General features: G+C 48.1%; 1 protein-coding gene across 4 annotated transcripts in view; it reads left to right on the forward strand.

The window, feature by feature from the left end:
- BRPF3 (bromodomain and PHD finger containing 3) overlaps positions 1-21,675 on the forward strand; it is a 33,495-nt gene extending 11,820 nt beyond the window's left edge. For all 4 annotated transcript variants that reach the window (XM_065912475.1, XM_065912478.1, XM_065912476.1 and 1 more), the window contains exons 5-13: positions 1,040-1,168; positions 1,461-1,773; positions 2,489-2,791; positions 4,613-5,122; positions 8,483-8,576; positions 12,472-12,569; positions 15,430-15,527; positions 19,255-19,409; positions 20,680-21,675. In XM_065912475.1, coding sequence (XP_065768547.1) covers positions 1,040-1,168; positions 1,461-1,773; positions 2,489-2,791; positions 4,613-5,122; positions 8,483-8,576; positions 12,472-12,569; positions 15,430-15,527; positions 19,255-19,409; positions 20,680-20,863 — 1,884 coding nt within the window. In that variant the 3' untranslated portion in view covers positions 20,864-21,675. The remainder of the gene's footprint in view (positions 1-1,039; positions 1,169-1,460; positions 1,774-2,488; positions 2,792-4,612; positions 5,123-8,482; positions 8,577-12,471; positions 12,570-15,429; positions 15,528-19,254; positions 19,410-20,679) is intronic.
- The last annotated feature ends 6 nt before the right edge of the window (positions 21,676-21,681 follow it).

The following is a 21,681-nucleotide window of genomic DNA, read 5'->3' on the forward strand; positions in this document are numbered from 1 at the left end:
TGGAGGATATTTCAGGACCTTGTCCTTATAGTCAAACTGTCTCTGCCATCCCAGGCCTAGTCCCCCAGTTGAACGTCTCTTCCCATTTTTGGTCCAGAGAAATGTAAGGGGAAAGGAAGTAGACAGGGGATGCAGGCAGGCCTGTTTGAATGTAGTCAAGAGGCAAGAACGTCTCATAGTCTAGTCTGTGGCTTCCCAACCTTTTCACATCAGGGCACACATGGAAAATAGCGTTTGTACAGCACACTGGTGCAAATTTGTCTGACTGCTTGCCGCCTGAGGGGGTGAGCTTTGCTAGGCCAACCTAAATGTCCCAAGGGCCAATTTGGTGGGAATTGTCCACCAATACCCTCATTTTATGTCATCAGTGTGCCCCTTGGGCTAAGTCAGACCTCGGTTTAAATCCCATCCCTGTTCTTTTCTAGCCAGGTGACCTTGGGTTAGTAACTCCTTGTTGTATTCCTTTCAAACCTTAGATTCCATATTTGTAAAACGTAGATAGTAACAGTTTCTCCTTCAAGGTTGTTGTAATGATTAACTGAAGTAATAGAAGTAGAAAGGCAGTGTGCATAGTAGTCAAAAGCACACACTGTTATGACAAAACCCACTGAAATGTTGTGAAGTAATTGGCCTCCAACTAATAAAATAAAATTAAAAAAAAAAAAAAAAAAAGCACACACTGAATCCCAGCCCTGTCCCTTATTAGCTGTGTGAGCTCAGGCCAGTCAGTCCTTCCATGCCTCAGTTTCCTCTTTGTAAAATACCTCATTTGTACCTATACTGAATGTTGTTTGGACTATAAAAGTATTAACTTTTGGTAAGTAAGTTTTGGTACGGCACTGAATACATAAGAAAGGTTCACAAAATGGTAGCTATTGATATCATTGTTTCTAAGCTACGTACAGTGATAACTCAAGTCCTGATTAGCTTACTGTCTTGTGAAAATTTTCATCATGACTGATGAAAATCAAGTTATCAAGAAAAAGTTCCGTGCCTCTTTGTGGGGGAATGTCCTGATTTCTCCCCACCTTTCCCACAGATCAAGATTCAGCAAGCTGCCATGGAGCTGGAGCTGATGCCATTCAACGTTCTGCTGAGGACAACACTGGACTTGCTGCAGGAGAAGGATCCCGCACACATCTTCGCCGAGCCCGTCAACCTGAGTGAGGCAAGTTCCCCACTACTTTCTGAGCAATGAGCCCCACCTGAAATGGAAATAGGGCCTGAGTAGACCAGGAAAGGGTTGGGGCACAGGGTGTACAAAACCTGGGGGTGTCTGGCAAGGCTAGTAGACTGGCTCATGGTGATGGCTCATCAGGGCAGGGTGGTCCAGGGCCCGTCGGCTATGAATGAGTCTGGCATGGCCAAGCCAGAAAACGGGGAGGCAAGAGTGCCGGTGAAGGGTGCGCCTGTTTGGCTAGTAAATGGTTGTTGTAATTGTACAGGTTTTATATGTTTAGGTTCCAGATTACCTGGAATTCATATCCAAGCCAATGGATTTTTCTACTATGAGGCGGAAGCTGGAGTCCCACCTGTACCACACCTTGGAGGAGTTTGAGGAGGACTTTAACCTTATAGTTACCAACTGCATGAAGTATAATGCTAAAGACACAATTTTCCACCGAGCAGCTGTCCGCCTGCGGGACCTGGGAGGGGCCATCCTGCGGCACGCCCGGCGGCAGGCAGAGAACATCGGCTATGACCCTGAGACGGGCACCCACCTGCCCGAGTCACCCAAATCGGAGGACTTTTACCGCTTCTCCTGGGAAGACGGTGAGAGGCTGGGATGGATGGGGAGGAGAGGGGCCAGGAGAGGTACAGGTATAAAATCTTGGAGAGCTGGGGATTAGGATGGTCCTGGGGGCTACCGGGTAGACTATAGGAGCAAAACTGGAGGTAGGCACAGGCTGAGGTCCATGTGCTTGTGGCTAGAATCGTTCCAGGAGTTAAAGTTTTATTCACCAAGCCCTTCTTGAATGCTAAGACGGGAATCAGGTACTAGCTATCTGTTTAAAAACTAAGGTTTCACAAGGGGTCTTTCTCTCCTGGACTCCCACTGTGTGGCATTGGAGCCTGGGCAGCGGGAGTACAGTGTGGTGTTTGGCTTTCTCAGAAGAGTGCAGGTGGAGGATCAGAAAAACGGAATTGCCTCTGAAATCCCCAGCCTGCCTGCCCCTGCTCTCTGCTTCTTGATGGCAGCAGCCAAACAGTCTCTCGGGTTAGGGGATGGCCAGGTTGCCTTTTTCCTGCCCCACGAGCCTGTAACCGTGACTGAACTGCTTCCTGCACATTTCTCAGATTCTGACCTCATACCTGTGGCCGTCCTCCTGGCAGCAGTGTAGCGGGGCCAAGGCCCCACAGTGACGCTGCTGGAATCCACTGACCCAGGCATTCCAGGAGAATATTTTGCATCTGAAGGAATCCCTGTCCCCTTGCCCTGGCCTGGGCAGGTCCTTCAGCCCCTTCTGTCCTCCTTTCTCCCTGGCAGTGGACAACATCCTCATTCCAGAGAACCGGGCCCACTTGTCTCCAGAAGTGCAGCTGAAGGAACTGCTGGAGAAATTGGACCTGGTGAGCGCCATGCGGTCCAGTGGGGCCCGGACCCGCCGAGTCCGCCTGCTGCGCCGGGAGATCAATGCTCTTCGGCAGAAGCTGGCGCAGCCGCCACCACCACAACCACCGTCACTGAACAAGACTGTGTCCAGTGGGGAGCTGCCAGCAGGGCCCCGGGGGGATGTGGCTGTGCTGGAGCAGGCCCCGCAGGAGGAGCCAGAAGACAGTGGGGACAGAGGTGAGAGACAGTCACAGGCAGGCAAGGGACTGCGGCCCAGGAAAGGGAGGGTTAAGCTGAAATCCCACAGTGGGAGCATCCTTCCTTAATTCTGACCCTAGTGAGCAAGCAAAAGCCCTGGGAAGGGTCACACTTTGCTGCACACCCAGAGGTGTTCAGATACTTAATAATCCATTGAGACCAAAATCCATCAGTCAGAGTAGATGTTAGCTGTTGTCCTGGAGGGGGGTCCTGAGGGCAACTGATTTGGATTTTCAGCTGCTGGATTGTGAGCAGCTTCAGGGAGTTTGAGATACTGAGGTCCAGCGGCTGTTTACTAACAGAAGTATTTTGGTATTTTGCACCTGGTATGGCCGTATTGTACATACTAGTTAAATACTAGCCCAACTTACCCATCATGTAGAGAGGCTCTTGGGGCAGGTTGAGTTATGGTGTAGTAGGAGAATAGAAAAGAAGAACCTTGAAGATGGTCTCGGCTCATGGCTTTGACTACAGATGGCCAAACCTATAGGCCCATCCCAAGAAGGCAGGCCCCATATTACAAAAGACGGTTGGGAAAGTGATTCTCAGAGACCCAGGTGCCTTACCCAAGTTGCTGTCCATCCTCTCCACTTTACTGGGGAGCAGAATTGTCAACTCAGGAGGGCCTGTCATCCATACAGTCCAGAAAGTTGGAAGTTATCTTCAGAGGCAAAGGGGCCAAATTGCAGGGAATGGCCCATTCTGTGTTAGGTTGCCGGAGAGTGGGGATGTAGCTGAGGTCAGATTCAGCCCTTAGAGGGCTTCATGTCCATTGTGACTTTTCCCAGCTCCCTGTGTGGCAGTCAGCATCCCGTTTGTATCCATTCCCACTTCTGGGCTGAGGCAGTGCAGAGTCACGCCCAGTGGACCAGTTACAACAGCTTCTAGAGATTTCAAAAATTTCTAGTCTTCATGTTCCAGAAACTCAGATTAGGGAAATCTGAGCTCTGTCTTAAAAGTCTCAATTTTTAAAAGTTTCAAGGTGGAGGTTGAACAGACATGTTTGGGAGCCAGTGATTTAAATTCTTTGCTCTCATTTTTCCTATCTGTAAGCTTATTCTATCTGCTTGTCCTGCTTGCTTCACTTGCATGATATGAAACAAAGTACAATGACAGATGGGAAAACACCTGGGTCTAGACCGTTGTAGACCCTTAATTTGTGAGGTTGAGACTTATCTAATTATTGATTAATCAGAGGGCTTTGGCCTTTCTTGGGTGTAGGGGTTTGTAACCCTATCTTCATCAGACTTACCTGGTAAATGCTTTTTTTTAAAAAAAAAAAAAAGAATTCCATTTTTAGCAATTTGGTTTCAGTTTGTCTGAGGTGCGACCTCAACATTGGAAGTTTTAAGAAACTGTCTAAGTGACTCTTAATACATACCCAGGGTTGAGAGCTACTAGTGTAGACAGAACTTACTGCTGCTTCTGTTTAGTTGATAAGTCGTGTCCATCTCTTGCGATTCCATGAACTGTAACCCACTAGGCTCCTCTGTTCATGAAATTTTCCAGGCAAGAATACTGGAGTGGGTTGTCATTTCCTTCTCTGAGGGATCTTCCCAACCCAGGGATTGGACCCATGTCTTCTACTTGGCAGACAAATTCTTTACCACTGAGCCATCTGGGAAGCCCATAGACACAATTTAGTCCTACCTTTTCTTCACCTCAAATCTGAGACCTGGGATGCATCTCAAGTGTTCTAACAGCCTATGCTTTTGGTTCTTAGTTGTCAGTGTCATTATCTGACTTGTAGGGGCAGACTTTTTCTAAAATGTTCAAGCAGGTTCTCTTTTTCTCTAACAGATGACTCCAAAATGCCTCCCCCACCAACCCTGGAACCCACTGGACCTGCACCTTCCTTGTCTGAGCAAGAATCCCCTCCAGATCCGCCCACTCTGAAACCCATCAGTGATAGCAAACCTCCAAGCCGATTCCTCAAGCCCAGAAAAGTGGAAGAAGATGAGCTTTTGGAAAAATCACCTCTGCAGCTAGGGAGTGAGCCCTTGCAACGCTTGCTCAGTGACAATGGCATCAACAGAGTGTCCCTTATGGCCCCCGACACATCCCCCACTGGCGCCCCACTCAGTGGCGTGGGCCGCCGCACATCAGTCCTCTTCAAGAAGGCCAGGAACGGGGTTAAGCTCCAGAGGAGCCCAGACAGGGCCCTGGAGAATGGTGAGGACAACGGCACAGTGGACTCTCCCACGTCTCCCGCCAGCATCGAGGACGAACGACACTCCCGGAAGCGGCCGAGAAGCAGGAGCTGTAGTCAAAGCGAAGGGGAGAGGTCCCCCCAGCAGGAGGAAGAGACAGGTGACCTCACCTGAGACTTCTTTCGCTCCTCATATGCTTTCCTGCTTTGCTTGGCAACCAGCACCTCCCCCAGTCAGCTATATCTGTAGTTGCCCCTGTGGATGCCAGTAGTAGCATTGAGGCTGGCTCCACAGCTCACAGTTGGGCCTGGCACACGAGCAGTGGCCTGGGGAACCGGGCTTTGAGGAAGTGTTTTGAGAGGGCCAGATTGTGTCTGGGGCTCACTTTGGTCCTTAGGGGAATACAAAGCTGTATGTGATAAAATGGTTCCTACCTTCATTTTAGTTCATTCATTTATCAGATATTTATATCAGGCATTATTGTAGGCACTGCTGTGTGTGGGGGGGAAGTCATTAAGTAAAACAAATAAGTCCCTTGTAGAGGAGTTAGATTGAAAGCAAGTTAAGTAAATTGTATCTCATATTAGAAGCGGTGGAGAAAAGTCCAGCAGGGAAGGGGGATAGGGGATGCTGAGGTGGTATTAGAGAGGGTGACCAGGGAAGGCTTTCTGAGGAGGTGACATTTGAGTAAAGATCTAAGGAGCCAGAGGTGTGAGCTTTTTGGGTATCTGGGAAAAAGATGTTCCAAAAACAACAGACTAGCAAGTGCACAGGCCCTGTGTGTGGAAACATGCTTGCATGTCTGAGAAACAAGAACCTGTGGCCACAACAAAATGAGTCAAGGGATCATGGGAGATAGTATTCAGGGCTTGTCACCAAGGAGTCCTCACTGCATGTCCAGCACAGGCTGCTCACTGGAAGGAATAAATCAGACTCAGGAGCAGCACTGAAAGAGTTCATGGCCCAGTGGGGAGGCTGGATGGTGTCCTGAGGTGCAGAGATGCCCCAGTGCTGGACAGTGTGTGACGGCACTCCTAGAGGTGTTCAGAGAATGAGAGCTGAGAGGGTTGGGAAGGTTTCATGAGGGGACAGTGCCTGAGCTGGCCCTGAGGATGGCTCAGGCTGTGGTATGTGGAACCAAGGACAGAGTTCCTGTGAGGAACAGTTTGGAGAGGGGCTTCCCGGAGCGTCAGGAACCAACACACTGGGCGAGGTGGGCCTGAACGTGCCGGATCTCCGTTACCAGACAGAGCAGTAGTTTAGTCCTGGTGTGATATGGAAGCCCAGCTCACTTGGCAGGGAGGGGCCTGCCCTGGGTTTTGCTTCTCATGTCCTGTTATGTGGGTGGGTTTGGACTGTGTGGTTAACACATGCTTTTCTCTGTTTTGCTTGCTTCCTGCCTAACACTTTGTTTTGAGCAATACCTTCCCTTCCCATCTGGCCCAAGCTTGCCTGTATTAGGGCAGTAGGATGGTATGTAGAGTCAGGAACTTGAGCCTGAAGTAGGGTGTGTGTGTCTGTGTGTGTAACTTGAGGCCGAAGTAGCCTGTGTGTGTGAAGTAGGCTGTGTATATGTGTGTAACTTGAGCCTGAAGTAGGCAGTGTGTGTGTGTGTGTTGGGAACTTGAGCCTGAAGTAGGCTCTGTGTGTGTGTGTGTGTGTGTGTGTGTGTGTATAGAACTTGAACCTGAAGTAGGCTGTGTGTGTGTGATATGTGTGTAGAACTTGAGCCTGAAGTAGGCTGTGTGTGTGTGTGTTTGCTGGGAACTTGAGTCTGAAGTATGCTGTGTGTGTGTGTTGTGTGTGTGTCAGGAACTTGAGTCTGAAGTAGGCTGTGCGTGTGCACTAAGTCGCTTCAGTCATCGTGTCCCACCAGGCTCCTCTATCCATGTGATTTTCCAGGCGAGAATACTGGAGTGAGTTGCTTTCCCCTCCTCCAGGAGATCTATCCAACCCAGGGATCGAACTGGCGTCTTTTATGTCTCCTGCATTGGCAGGCAGTTTCTTTACCACTGTGCCACCTGGGAAGCCCTGAAGTTAATTAGGCAGACTTGAGTTCAAATCCCATCTTCTTGCCAGCTGCGTATTCTGGGGAATATCAGTTAACCTCTCTGATTCTATTCCTTATTTCTGACATGAGGCTAGTGATACTTCTTTGCAGGGCTTTAAGGATTGGAAGCAGCCTATATAAAGCACTTGGTATATAGCGGTAGATGGTAGCAGTTATTGTTGTCATCTGTTGAGCTATATCAGGCACAGCCAAACAGCACGGTGCACTAAAAATGAAAGATCCTGCCGTAGGGAAGTAGATCTGGATGTCAGGCTCATGCAGCCTGAGAGGGCCCACTGCTTGGGGCTGAAGTCTGCTTCTCCTCCACTATCTCAGCTACTTGGTGCCTAGGAATGTTTTTGCAGGGCCTTAGTGGAGTCTCACAAAAGCAGGTGTTGATCCTTTACAAATGAGGCACAGCTGGCTTTCGTGATTTAAATTGAGGGGGTAATGTTCGAGGCAGAGCCAGGTTAGGGCATGGATGTGTTGGCTCAGACACCTGCTCTCACAGGTGTAACTTGCTTCAGTTTTCTGGCTGAGGTATATGTGACTCCGAGCTCTTGAGCACTTGGCTCAGCTATCAGACTTGTAGGATTCTGGATTGTGGTTAGGAATTGGATAGATAGATAGAGAGTTGAAGATTTCAGAGCAGATAAAAGTTATGTCCCTGGGATGAGCAGTCTTCATTTGCCTCTGAAGGGCTTTCTGCTGTAAACAGACCTTCCTTATTCATACCTAATAGCATCCTCTATAAGTAAAAAAGTATTACCTTCACTTTAGGAAAGAAGAAGTCAAGGCTTAAATAGGAAAAGGGACCCATATTTCAGAGCCCAGTGTAGAACCCAGGGAATCTGACTCCCCATCCTGAGAAGGTCTCATCTCTCTGCTGAAAAGTTTCCCCTATCCTCAACTTTGACTAGCTCTGCTAGATATCTCAGGGTGTGGCAGACACAGCCCTTATCCGGTGCCGGCCTCCCCTGACACAATCCCAAAAGAATGAAGTTAGTTGTTGCCAGCCATGTGATGAATAGGGTGTGTGATTGTTTATCTGAAGAGGCAAGGTGGGTGGGCTCCCCAAGAGGCAGAGGAGACTCCCCGATAATTGAGGCTTGAAATTAGAAGCAGATTCAGGGTCTCGTGAGCCAGCCAGAGTGAGGAAGTCTTGGTATTTCCCACTGTAGTCAAGTGACAGTAACTAGAATGAGCTGTGGGCTGTTTCCTTCAAGAATACCCAGAAGGATGGGAAGGAAAATGCAGTGTCTGTTCCTTGTGCTACCCACCATCTTCACCCCCCCCCCCCCAACACTTTATCAGGTTCTCTCCACCACCCAAGACCCATTGCCCAAGGGAAGGGACCTGCTGGCCTCCACCCCTCCTCCCGAGCCCTCTCAAGGCAGCTGCCTCACACTGCAGCATGTGTCAGGGGTTGGGGGTTTCGGCACTCAGGCTCACTCTGTGTGTCCTTGGCAGGAGTGACCAACGGCTTTGGAAAACACACCGAAAGTGGATCTGACTCAGAATGTAGTTTGGGTCTCAGCAGTGGACTGGTATTTGAAGCTTGCAGGTAAGAACCCTTGTCCCAGAGCCTTGCCGGCAGCTGTGCTACCTCTCCGTTTAATTTCCTTTCAGCTGCAGATTGAACCTCCTCCTGCCGATCTCAGTTTTTTCCTTGCCCTACCCCTGCTATCTCCCGAGGCCGCTTGTCTGTGCTTCTGGTAGTTCCTAGGGAACGCCATGACCCTTGGCTGTCAGGCCTGGTCTGACGGCAGGGGAGGAGTGGCGCTCTTGCTTCACAGGGTTTGCAGAGCTGAATGGCTCCGGGGTGGGGACAGCCAGGACGGTGCTGCTCAGGGAAGCTAACGTTCGAGTCAGTCCACCCGCTCCCCAGCCCATAGATAACCTAGTTGTAGATGGCTTTGTCTTTTGCTTTTTGGGGTGTCATAGCAATGGCCCCTTTAGAAGTGTGGTGTGGGAGTAAGAAATGAGCAGATAGGAAGGTTGGTGTTGCCTTTATTCTAACCGAGGCCCCAGCTCTTCTGCCATCCTTAATCTGGGAAGGGGTGGGCTTCTCTTCGCATTCTTTGACCTAAAGGGAGGATTTCTGAGAGCAGAACCTTCGAGTGTCTCCAAGTCTAAGAGTTTACTGAAACTCTGCTGTGTTGTGTCCTCTGCACGGTACCAGGAAGCGTGGGACTCTTGGAAATGGGAGGCTTTCGGTGCCACAGAGGGAAAGTGACTTATCCAGAAGGCTGACCTCGTGGTCCCTCCACGTGGCGACTGGATGGATCCTGGTTTCAGAGTCGGGGGAGGAGATCCCAGACAGCACCAGAAAACTCTTCGTCTTTGTTTGAACTGCCTCCAAGGCAGGCTGGGTGTAGGTTCTATTGGGTTCTCGCTTTACCCTGGTGCTGCCCGTTGGGCCTGGGCTGCTCCCCCACCACAGCAGGGCCCAGATTTCAGTGGGTGCTTTGAGATTTCTTCCCCACAAAGCCTCAGATAAGTCCTGACTTTCTCCCTCCCTGTTGCAGCCCTAGAGCGTAAAGGGGAGTGGATGGGTACACACAGTTACTAGGCAGAGAGAAGAGGCAGAGGTTTCACAATCGTACAGGGTGCTGCTAGCCTGGTCCTGGGTTGAAATTCCTGACTCCTTTCAAAGATAGGGTGCCTGGAAACTCAGTTCATTGGGGTAGGGTAGGAGTGGGGTTATCACACTGTCCCCGCTTAGCCCATGACTAAAAGTAGAAGGTGTGTTGGGCTCCTTCCTCCACAAAGGGCACTCTTCCCAGCTGTGAGCCACAGCAGCAGGCCAGGCCAGGCTCTGGCTAGCCTGCCTGTTCACACTGCTTGCCTTTCTGCAGAGCATGCCAAAGCCCCCAGTATCTCTGGGTTCCTGCTCACTGTGGAAACAATGCCCTTGGAAGGCATTTCCTCTTTAACTCAGTGGTTCTCAGTAGAATTTCAGGGTTTGAAACAGGAGATTTAGAACTTAAACCACAAAATTTTTTCTGTCTTTCTCTCTCTCTCCCTCCGTTCTCTCCTCCCTCCTTAACACTGTGGTGGTAAGTACATAAAGGAAGATTTTCCTTATTAATTAGACTGGAATCATATGATTGCAGGATAAAGAACCTTGAAGGAATTTCTGGTTACTAATCCCATCCCCTTCCCCTCCTGTCTTTGGGTTTATCTTTTCTAATGATTTTCTGAGCAGGTTGGAGCTGCCCTCTCTTCTATGGGTCATTTACTCAATTATTAATTGAGCCAGGCACTGTTCTAAGCCCTGATAAGATGTCTGTTCTCATGGAGTTTATCTTCTAGAAAGGAGAGATAAATGTTAAACTGGTAAACAAAATACTTATAGATTGGGTGGTCTGCTTAGGCCTGGGTAACTTGGAGAGAGGGTGGAAATGCCAGCCGTGATTGAGTTATTTGTGCTTTTTTCTGTAAAACAAGAAAACAGGGATCTAGTTTTGGTGTTGTATCCTACCCCATTGAGCTCATCCTTCTCAGAGCTCATCTTCCGTAATTATAGTATTAAAGTGAGATGTTAAAATTTAGTGCCTTTTTTATAATAATATTTGGGCTCCCCAGATGGCTCAGTAGCAAAGAATCGGCCTGCCAATGCAGGAGATGCAGGAAACTTCAGTTCCATCCGTGGGTAGAGAAGATCCTCTGGGGGAGGAAATGGCAACCCACTCCAGCATTCTTTCCTGGAGAATCCTATGGAGCCTGGTTCATGGAGTCACAAAGAGTTGGATACAACTTAGCGACTGAGCCTGCACATAAAACAATATTTACTATATACCTGCTATTTATTGAGTACTTAGCGTGTGCTATACTGAGTGCTTTCTGTGTATTAACCCATTAAATCCTCATAGTATCAAATGGAGAACACAAGCCTCAGAGAGGTTAAGTAACTTGCTCAGGGTAACAGAATGAATGAGTAAAAGAGTCAGAGTCTGAACCCAGGTAGTTTGGCTCCAGAGTTTCTCTCATAGCCAGTTGGTTGCGACCTCCTCTGTTGTATTTCAAGGTGTCTCCCTGGATCCATGATGTAAACTTGGAGAGATTTCCCTAATAGAACTGCCGTTTCTTACATTTTTATAGGGACTCAGATTCTCTAAGCCCAGTGACAGATTTTTGTAGGGTGCGTGGGAACTGAATCCTGAAAATGAACTGGGTGTTCTTTTGCTTTTTTCCCCAACAGGTCCTGACCAGCAGGAGGAAAGCTCCCAACCTGCTAGTTAGTGAAGGATTATGATTGATTGGGTTCTGGTTGTGCTGGGTTTTCTGTGTAAGACCGTGATAAAGTCAGTTATGATTCAGTAAAACAGGAGCACTCTACTCTCCAACCAGTCTTAACTTCAACCTCTTCTTATCCCATTAGAGGTTTCTTTTTTATTTTTTCCCACTAGAGGTTTCTTAAGCATTTCTGCTCTGCTACAGGTTGTTGGCTTGCCTTTTAAGCATTTTTGTTATTGGAAGAATTATATAGCAGTAATTGGAGAAAGCAATGGCAACCCACTCCAGTGGTCTTGCCTGGAGAATCCCAGGGATGGTGGAGCCTGGTGGGCTGCCGTCTATGGGGTCGCACAGTCAGACACGACTGAAGCAACTTAGCAGCAGCAGCATATAGCAGTAATCGTTTTTAAAGTTTGATTGGAAAAAAAAAAACCTTAGCCACATCATTCTTGCCCAAAGGCTTCTAACTATGGTGGTACATTAGAAATTGCATTGGAAGCAATTTAAAAATACTAGTGCCTATGTGGGTTCCAGTTATATCATTATTCTTGTATTACTAGTCTCATTTTTGCCTATTACCATGTAGTCTTTATCTAATATATGATTTTTTTTCTCCTTGCAATAACCGCATTAAAAAAAAACCCCGTCTGCTTGGTAGTTAAAAAAAATCCATCTCTGTCTAAGAAAAACTTCACACACATAAAGTAGAAGTGAGAAGTGGATTGTTTTTCCAATTTAAAAATATCTTTCCTAATTAAGGAAGTAAGGCATGTCCATTATAGAAAATTTGGGAATGAGGCAGATTTTTGTGCCTCAAAAAGGAATTGGTTTCTAGACAAGCTATGTGAACCACAGAGTAAAAGATTCTGGGCAGACGTGAGAACAGGCCCTCCTTGTGGCCAGACTGCTTAGACTCTGGAAGGATTGACAAGTGCCTGGGGTGACCTACCCTCTGGGTGAAATCCAGTGTCCCTGGGCAGGGGAGCAGGCTTCACTTTCCAAGTTGAGTCCTTCCACAAGGGTGACATGTTTCCTTAAGCTTCGTGGGAACATTTTGGTCAGAAGTATGTCATGGGTTTGTGTGAATGTTTAGGGGAAGGTGAGAAACCGTTCTCCTTGAAGAGCTGTTGCGACTCTGCCCCCAGCAGAGGTGGAGAGCAGAAGTTGGTGTGTTAGTCGTTTAAACTGCTCATTTCACTCGCCTCCCTCCCTACATGCAGTGGTCTGACGCCTCCCAAACGCAGCCGGGGGAAGCCAGCCCTGTCTCGAGTCCCCTTCCTGGAAGGTGTGAACGGAGACTCTGACTACAACAGCTCAGGTAAGGAGTGCTGTACAGGTGCATCTGGGGGAACCAGGCCTTCCGAAGAACCACAGCCAAACCCTGGAGTCCTCCAGACCAGACACAGGGCAGGGAGATGTCCCCTTCCTCTGAAATAATTCATCTTATTTTGAATAAGTGACACATGCTTTGGTGAAAAAAGTCAGAACGAGCCAGTGTTCAGTGGTTTCTTTTGTGTCTTTCCAGATGAACATACGTACACAGCCAAAAACTTGTGCACATATTCAAAAGAATGAGCAGGGAAGCCTAACATGCACATTCCTCTAAACCATGCCTTTTTTTGGTTAATAATATATCTTCGAGATTCTTCTGTGCTTTTTATTGGCTGCCTAATGCCCCACTACATAGGAGTGCTATCGTGTACTCAGCTGGCCCTCTGCAGATGGACATTTAGATTGTTTTCATTTAGTTGTCATAGTCAGTGTTGCAGTGAGCAACCAGGTACAAAGCTCGTTTTGTATCCCTGGGGAGTATACCTACACATACACTCTTTCTGTATTGAAGGAAGTATGCGTTTGTATTTCTGACAGATATTTCCAGTCCGCTCCATGTTACTGAATTTCACACATAACCCTGTAATTTCATGTGATCCAGTGCTTCCACTGGATCCAATAGAGAGAGTCTATTCCAGCAGGTCCAAACAGTAAATACTTGGATGTTATCTCCTTGGTCTGAGGGAGTGAAGGCAGGGCAGAGCCACAGGAGAGGACTAGGTGGTGCTCAGGTGGGGCGGCTGCAGGGCAGCTGTTCTCTGAGCACAGCTGTGTCCAGCCGTCCCATGGAGGGTGTGCGCTCTGGATGCCCTATCTTTGAAGCTTCCGTCTAACATACAGGCTTCAGGGCTTCTCTTCCTCTCCTTCCTGTTCCCAACTGCTTTATTTTCCCTTCGCATGCATTTCTTTTTTCTTGTATGTTGATGAATGCATGCCTGCATATCTCATTGCTGTCTGACTGTCAGTGCCTAGAAGGCAGGGCTCATGTCTGGATTAACTTGTACAGCATCTAGTGCATAACTGGGAATGGATTTGGCATGTACTTTGTGTTTCTGGTAGTGATATTTTATTCTTATTTTAAGAACCATGTAATTATTAAAATGATGCCAAAGGAGATTTTAAAAGGAAACCAACCTTTCACTGTTCCATCACCTTAACACTATTGTCTTCATTTCTCTACATTGCCTTCCATTTATTTCAAGCACATTTTTAACAGAATGCTAAAGCAGAACTCATGTTCTTTCATATATTGCTTTTTTCAATGTTAACCTTCCAGTCAATGCATTATAATTTACTTACTTGTTTCATTAGACATTTGGTTATTTCCAACTTTTAATACTATACATAATGCAGTGAACCCATATTTTTGTCCACATGCCTCTCAGTCATTTTAGAAGTTCTTTTTCTAAGAACAAATTCCCAGGAAAAGCATTTACTGGAACAGATGGTTTGTACTTTTTTTTTTATGGCTCTTGAGACTTGCCACCAGATTATATTGTGAAAGGATTAGACTGGTCCGCAATTTCCTCAGCAGTATATGATTGCACCAGTGTCCCCACAGCCTGCCTCTTCAGTCATACTGGATTTTATCTTTTTATGGTTATTGCTATTGATTCAGTAGGTAGAAAACAAGACCTCATTACCAGTGATACATTTTTTAAAAAATTATAAACATGGGAGGTAATATTTCCTTAGGAACATAATTTCTACTTTGTGGAATTTGGGCGTTTTTCCTTAGTCGAGTGTGGTCCCCTCACTGTTGCTAGTTTATAGGCTGGGAAGGGGAAGGGAGGTTCCTCTTCGTGTTCAGAGATGTTTGTGAAGGACCCGTCATGTGTGCTAGTGCGTTAGGTGCAGAAAAAAGAAAGCTGAAGACCTGTGTCTGCCCCAGGACCCGTGTAAGACCCTGACAAAACAGGCGCAGAGAGAACCTCTGCTGTGTGCTCTGCAGCAAGGTGACCTGGAGCCAGGCGTGGCCCTGTCAGGAAAGAACTTATTTAGCAGGTAGTTTTCTGGGATATTTGTCCTAGGCATCTTTTTCCATGAAGCTACCATCCAGAGGCCCACAAGTCAGGGAGGCCCAGAGAGCAGTCTGTGGCTTTGCCAAGCTTCCGTATACTCTGTATTCCTGGTAATGAAGCAGTGATGTTTTTTCAAGGAGCATCAACCTAGGTAGGGTTCTAGTTTAGAGGTCAGCAAACTGTAACCTGTTGCCTGTTGGCTCACTTGGTAAAAATCTGCCTGCAGTACGGGAGACCCAGGTTCAATCTCTGGGTCGGGAAGATTCCCTGGAGAAGGAAATGGCAACCCACTCCAGTATTGTTGCCTGGAGAATTCTATGGACAGAGGAGTCTGGTGGGCTACAGTTCATGGAGTTGCAGAGTTAGACGCGACTGAGTGACTAACACTTTCATGAGCTAAGAGTGGTTTTTACATTTTTTTCAAATGATTGAAGATCAAAAGAAGAATGATAGTAATATTTTGTAATATGAAAATATATACAAAATTCAAATTTCAGTGTCCAGAAATTGTTTTATGGGGACACAGCAATGCTCATTCATTTAGGAATTGCCTGTGACCGCTTTCATGATACAACAGCAGAGTTGAGTAGATGCAGTGGAGACATGTAGCACGTAAAACCTAAAATATGTACTATTTGACCTTTTAAAGAGCAAGTTTGCTGACCCCTAATCTAGTCTTAAGAACTCAGGAGAGGGTAGGGAAGAGGAAGGGTGGAGGGGATGTTGTTGACTCATTCCTGGGCTGCTCCAGTCAAATGGAGGCCCCGGGCAGGCCTCCTGGGCACTGTTCCAAGCCCCCTGTCTCCTCCCCTCCCCCACCCCCAGGCAGAAGCCTCCTGATGCCCTTTGAAGACCGCGGAGACCTGGAGCCCCTGGAGCTGGTGTGGGCCAAGTGCCGAGGTTACCCCTCCTACCCTGCCTTGGTGAGTCTGCCCTTCCATTCTCCCTCCCCTGGGGGCTTCTGCCCCCTGCCTTGCCTCGAGGGCTTATCTGACTGGATCAAGCCAGCAGAGTGTGGTTGGGAGTCAGGGTGCCTTTAGCTGCAGAAGGGAGGGAGGTTTTATCCCAGCCTGGGGGGGGTCACACCAGCTAGGCTTAGGGCACTTAAAATCGGTTACAGTATGCAGACAGAGGCTAGGGCTCTTAGGGTTTTAATAGAGTATATTTATTTGCTAAATGGAAAAATTATTATTATGCATAAAAGTTAAATGTGCTTATTGTAGAGAATTATAAAATCTGCTAATAATGCTTAATGTTTGGCTAAATGTCATGCTAAGTCCTTGAAATATGGAGAAAGGTATGATTATTCTCATTTTGTAGGGGAAAACACTGAAGATCTGTTACCCATGGTCATCTAGCTTTTAAGTGGCAGGGTTGGAATTTGACAGCGTGTGATGTCAAAGCCTGTGTTTTGAGCCACTGAGTTCAAAATCACCCACAGTCCCATCTGTTCAGAGATTACCTCTTGATGTATACCCTCAGCCCTGTTTTTTGTTGTTGTTGTTGTTGTTTAATGCATAAATAATAGACCATGTGCTGTTTAACCTTTCCTTTATTTAACAGCACACCATGAGCACACGTGTCTTATGCCATCAAACATTCTTTATCGGCATCACTTTCATGACTGTGTCATCTTCAGTTGTATGCGTGTACCTTATTTAGATCAGTTTGAATGTTTCACTATGACAAACAGCCATTGGTAAGCTTCACTGTAGTTTAACATTTGTGCACATCTATGATTATTTCTTTACAGTGAAGAAGTCTTAGAAATGTCTTCTTTGGGGCATATGTAGAATTCTGATACAAATTGCCAAGTTGCCCCTTAGAAAGTTAGGGGCAATCCCAGTTTTATATGGGGCTTCCCTGGTGACTCAGCAAAGAATCTGCCTAAATGCAGGGGACCCAGATTCAATACCCTGGAGAAGGGAATGGCTACCCAACTCCAATATTCTTGCTTGGAGAATCTCATGAATAGGAGCAGTCTGGTGGACTACACTCCATGGGGTCACAAAGAGTCAGATACAGCTGAGCGACTAACACTTTCACTTTCCAGTTTATTCTCCCACCAATAGTAGCTAACAATTCGATTTTTACCACCTTGATTGGGAAGGTCATGTCCATCTGGTAAATACTGATTCTAACCTTTGAGACATAGCAGAATCATCTCGGGGAATTTTTTAAACGATGCAGATACTGAGGCCTCAGAAGTACCATATTAGACTCTGAAACCAGACCCAAGCATGAATATTTTTTTAAAAAACTTCCCTGATGATCTGTAGCGAGGGCTGAGAACCACCCTGTCAGCCTGTGTGTGCACACAGAGCTCTGAGCCGCTCCTTGCTCATCTGTGTCTGTGGCTCTTTCTGGTCTCACAGCAGCCTCTTCAGGTAACGAGTACAAGAACTCTGATCTTTTTCCTGCTTGTGAGGAAACTGTATCTCCCGGAGGTTATACCACTTGCTAGAGCCATATCGGAACCCATGCTGCCAGCCTCCCCTCTCCTTAGCAGAGGCAGGTGGGAAATCCACCCTGTGATCCAGCACCGGGGAGGTTGGGCCTGGGGCTGCCTTCACAGGCTCTGCTCTCGGTGAGACCCCCAGGTTAGTTGTTGAAGAAGTGGTTAAGGCTATGCAGGTTTGGTTTTGTCTTTTTAAATCTCCCAATACAAAAAAGTCAGTCTAAAACTAGTCTTTTTTTTTCCTTTTTAATTATCTTCTTAATTATAATTTTCTTTTGCAATTAAAGAAATTCAGCCGTCACCTGAAAACCCTACCACCTGAACACAGCCTCTGTTTTTTATTTTGGTTTATACTCTTCCAGTCATTTTCCTCTACATACTTAAATATGTACTTGCACATATAGTGACTATGGTTTTTAATTTTGGGGGCTCTTGTTCTTTAAAAAAAGTTTTTCTGTAAAAATTACATATCTACGTTACAGAAGCTTGTATAGGCAATCAACACAAACCTCCAGCATCCTGACGTATCATCTGTAAGCATTTTGTATTGTTCTTTCTATTTATTGTTTATATATTATAGCTATAACAATAGTGGGTGTACACATTTATTATGTAATATATTAAATGTTATCATAAACTTTATTTCCATGTTATTTTACATCTGCATAACATTTGAGTGAGTGTGGCCCATTATTTGGAGTACATTTGCCTCTGTCTTCTTTAAAAAGGGAGGTGACCTCTCCTTAAGAGGGAGACTTTCCCATCTTCTTTCTGCCCTTGGGGGGACATTTTTCACAGTCTACCCCCACTTTCCCAGCCAGGCACTAGTGTTGGTGATTGAGGAAGCTCAGGAGAGCCTGTCTGGTGGTTCCCATTAGGACCTTTAGCATCAGTCCCAGGAGGGACAGACAGGCTGGGAGTTAGAGTTTTTATCAAATCATACAGCTGGGGGCAGGGTAGGGATGGTTCTTCCTTAGATTAAACTCTTAACCAGAGCACCTGCTTTTAGCTGCTTATCTTGAGACGGATGTAAGGAAGCTGGCAGACACCCAGAAGTAAATAGAGCAATTTATTATTACGAGAAGAGGCCCCCTGGGACAGGGTATAGGAATTACGATTTTTCCATCTCTGGGGAAAGCTGCTTCCTCGGTAAGTTTCCAAGTCTCCCTGGCCTTGGTGCAGAGAGACTTTATCAGCCACGTCTTCTGGAAGCAAGGACTGTGCAAGAGGCAGTGGGCAGTCGAGCCTCGAGTCCAGGTGCCTGGTTTTTGTCCCAGCCAGCTGCATCCTTCTGTGCTTGGCATTTTCCTCTGTAGACTAATACTTGTCAGCAGACTTCTCAGCATTAGCAAGAGAATGAAATAAGATGATATGTGAATAATTAGGAGCTTCAGTAACAGTGTCAGTACTTCGTAGCACTGGTGAGTTATGTTGTGTTGATGCCACCAGGCATTTTGCTGAGCCCCTGCCCCTGTGGAGCATGCAGCCTCAAGGACTGATTCTTCCGGTGGCCTTTGTTTCCAACCACATCATTCTCCCCTCTCCAGCAGCCCTCCAAGTTCAGTCTCTTGGCTTCTCTCTGACCTTACCATGGGATGTTAAAATTGTATCTGGTCTACACACCAGGAAGGATAATAGACAGGAAGGTGGTGGATAACCAGACGATATGTTTAGGTGAAACCGAGGGGGTGGGCCCTCTAGCTGAGACAAAACCTTTTCCACAGCCATGGTGTCTAGGAATGCCCCTGAGAGTCTGAAATGAATTATACAGGTTCTAAAGGGAAATTGGCAGGGAAATGGCCTTTATTCCTCTCCTCTAAGGGACATTGGGAGGAACACGTTTATCTGTCTGGCCTGGACATCAGAGACAGTCCACTCACTTCTGACAATCCCCTGGCTTCCCAGACCTTCTCTTTCAGCTTTGGGCCTGACAGTTGATGGAGCAAGCTTTCTTATTGGAAGGTCTTATTGGAAAGAGCCAAAGGATTAGAACGGTGTCTGGGGAAACAGAGTCAAGGTTTATGTTTGGGGTACTGAGGGTCATTGGAAGAGGTCAGCCCCTCCAAAACCGAGTCAGGCAGGGTCAATCGCTACATAGCTATGGTGTAGGGTGGTTCCGTGCTTAGTCCTGCAGCGGGGTGCACAATTCACCCCGTCCGCCCCTTGCTGACTCCTCTCCCCTCTGCTTCCAGATCATCGACCCCAAGATGCCCCGGGAGGGCCTCCTGCACAATGGTGTCCCCATCCCCGTTCCCCCACTGGATGTGCTGAAGCTGGGCGAGCAGAAACAGGCCGAGGCCGGAGAGAAGCTCTTCCTTGTCCTCTTCTTTGACAACAAGCGCACCTGGTGAGTGCGTGCTGCCGCTGGGAGGGTGCGCCAGGATGCAGGCTGGGGAGCCCGACTGGGATACTGTTCTAATGCTGACGTGCTGGGGGTACACAGGGCTGTGGACTCAGCCACTCTGCCTCTGTGCTCAGTTGAAGGTGAAAGGTTACCTGCCAGCAGCTAGTCTGCCTTTGCCATGAGAGTAGTGATTTAGTGTTAGGAATAACAGTGCTGAATAGTGTTAATGGTAACTGAGGGGTTTGGTAGATCAGAGTCTCTGAGAAGCACTCTGAAATGAAGATTTGTGTTAGGAGGCTTCTTGGGAAAGCTGTGGGGGTGAAGGGTGAGGGGTGCAGCCCTAGGCAGAGGAGGCAGTTGGAACTGCAGAGGCCACAGCTGATCCTGTTTGAGCTCATTAGAGATGTCAGAAATGGGGGCCGTGCCCCTGCACCCCAGCGTCAACCAGGCCTTGAATGCTGGCTGTCCTTGTGGGGGTGATTCCTGGAGAGAGGCTCACTTGAGAGCCTATAATCTGCCGCTGCTCCCAGCGGCTGCGGGAATGCGTGTCTCAGTCCTGGGTGGGTGGGGATTTGTGGGAAGTGCAGAACGCACTCCAAGGGACTTGTCTGCTCATGGTTTAAAAAGGCCAGCAGGAGGATTCCTTCACCCCTGCTTCTGTAGAGTGGGGAGGCAGGACTAGTTAATAACTATTACTATTATCTATCGAGCATTTACTCCATGTCCTTATGCAGATTGCTTTACATGAATGATTTCATTTGATCCTCATTTAAATCTTCATCAATCCCCTCCCAATCCATTTTGCAGCTAAGAAAGCTGAGGCTCAGACAGCCAAGAACCTATAGCTAGAACTGGGATACAAACCAGGATCTGGCTCCAGAGGCTGGGCTCTCATTCATATGTTCAACTCAACCCAGGGATCTTTTAAAAACACCAGGTGTGGGCCCCACCAGAAATCATTCCACTGATTCCTAGCAACAGCTCCACTTCCTTGACAAAGCTTCCTGACTCTCCAAGGCAGGGTGAGGCTCAGAGCCCTCCAGGGGGCACATGGGCTTCCTTCCGGCAACCTTCTAAGCCAAGTGTCCTGGGGCCCAGGTAAGGGCCTGGCTACAAAATAAGTCCCTTCGTGGCCTCCTGCCTGCAGCATCCCAGTCTGCCTCTCTCTCCCTGTCCCCTCCACCTGGCTTGGCTGGTCATGGGCAAGTGGGTCCAGAGGAGCCTCCTGTGGGACCCACCACGGTCCAGGCCTCTTACTATGCTTATATTTTAGGCAGTGGCTTCCGAGGGACAAAGTCCTGCCCCTGGGTGTGGAAGACACTGTGGACAAGCTCAAGATGCTGGAAGGCCGCAAGACCAGCATCCGCAAGTCAGTGCAGGTGGCCTACGACCGCGCGATGATCCACCTGAGCCGCGTGCGGGGGCCCCACTCCTTCGTCACCTCCAGCTACCTGTAAGGGGGGGCCCGCCCTGCCTCCGTCCTGCAGGGCACAGAGAAGCCTCTTCCGGCCCCAGCCAGGCATACGGCCGGCTGCTTCCCCCTCCCATGGCAGGCCAGGCACTGGGCTGTGTCCTCCCCATGGGCAAGGCCCCAGTTTTGACTAACTACGTGGTTCCCCTGGTGGGCCTGCTGTGCCAGAAAACTCCCACCCGAGCTCCCCCTGGACTGGTCCACTGAAGAACCAGTTAGAAGTAGAAACAGCTGTGAGGTTTGGGCCCAGCCACGGAGATAAACCTGGCCCTGGAAAGCAAGAGGTCTTGGGCTTGCTCAAGGCTGTGCCTGGGGCCCTCCAACCCACTCCCAACTAACTACACCTCAGGGTGAGCGAGGCTCGAACGCTGACCCCAGAGGTGCTGTGGATACACTCGGGTCCTGCGGGAATCTCATGGAGCTCACCCTCTCTCCCTCCATCACCCCTCCTCCCACCTCTTCCCTGAACCATCTTCTGCACCTCTGCCCAGCCTCTCGTTCTCCTGTGTTCCTTTCCCAGCTTTCTCTTGTGCCAACTGACAGAAACCATCACCAAACTGATCTTTTTTCTTTTTATGTCTCATTCCCTTTGAGGCCAGCTGCTAACTACCACTTGGGTGACCCCTTCACCAGCACACCTCCCCGCCCCCTCAGTATGTGCTGCAGGCAAACAACAGAGGCCAGACTGTGAGAGCTGCCCCCTTGGATTGAGGCAGGGCCCTAGGGCCTCTGCCTTGCAGAGAGGTGGGCTCAGCCTGGGCGGGCTCCTGTCAGCAGACCAGGCTTCTGGTGCCCGTGGCCATC

Source organism: Muntiacus reevesi, chromosome 20, assembly GCF_963930625.1.
Source record: "Muntiacus reevesi chromosome 20, mMunRee1.1, whole genome shotgun sequence".
Classification (NCBI taxonomy): Eukaryota; Metazoa; Chordata; class Mammalia; order Artiodactyla; family Cervidae; genus Muntiacus; species Muntiacus reevesi.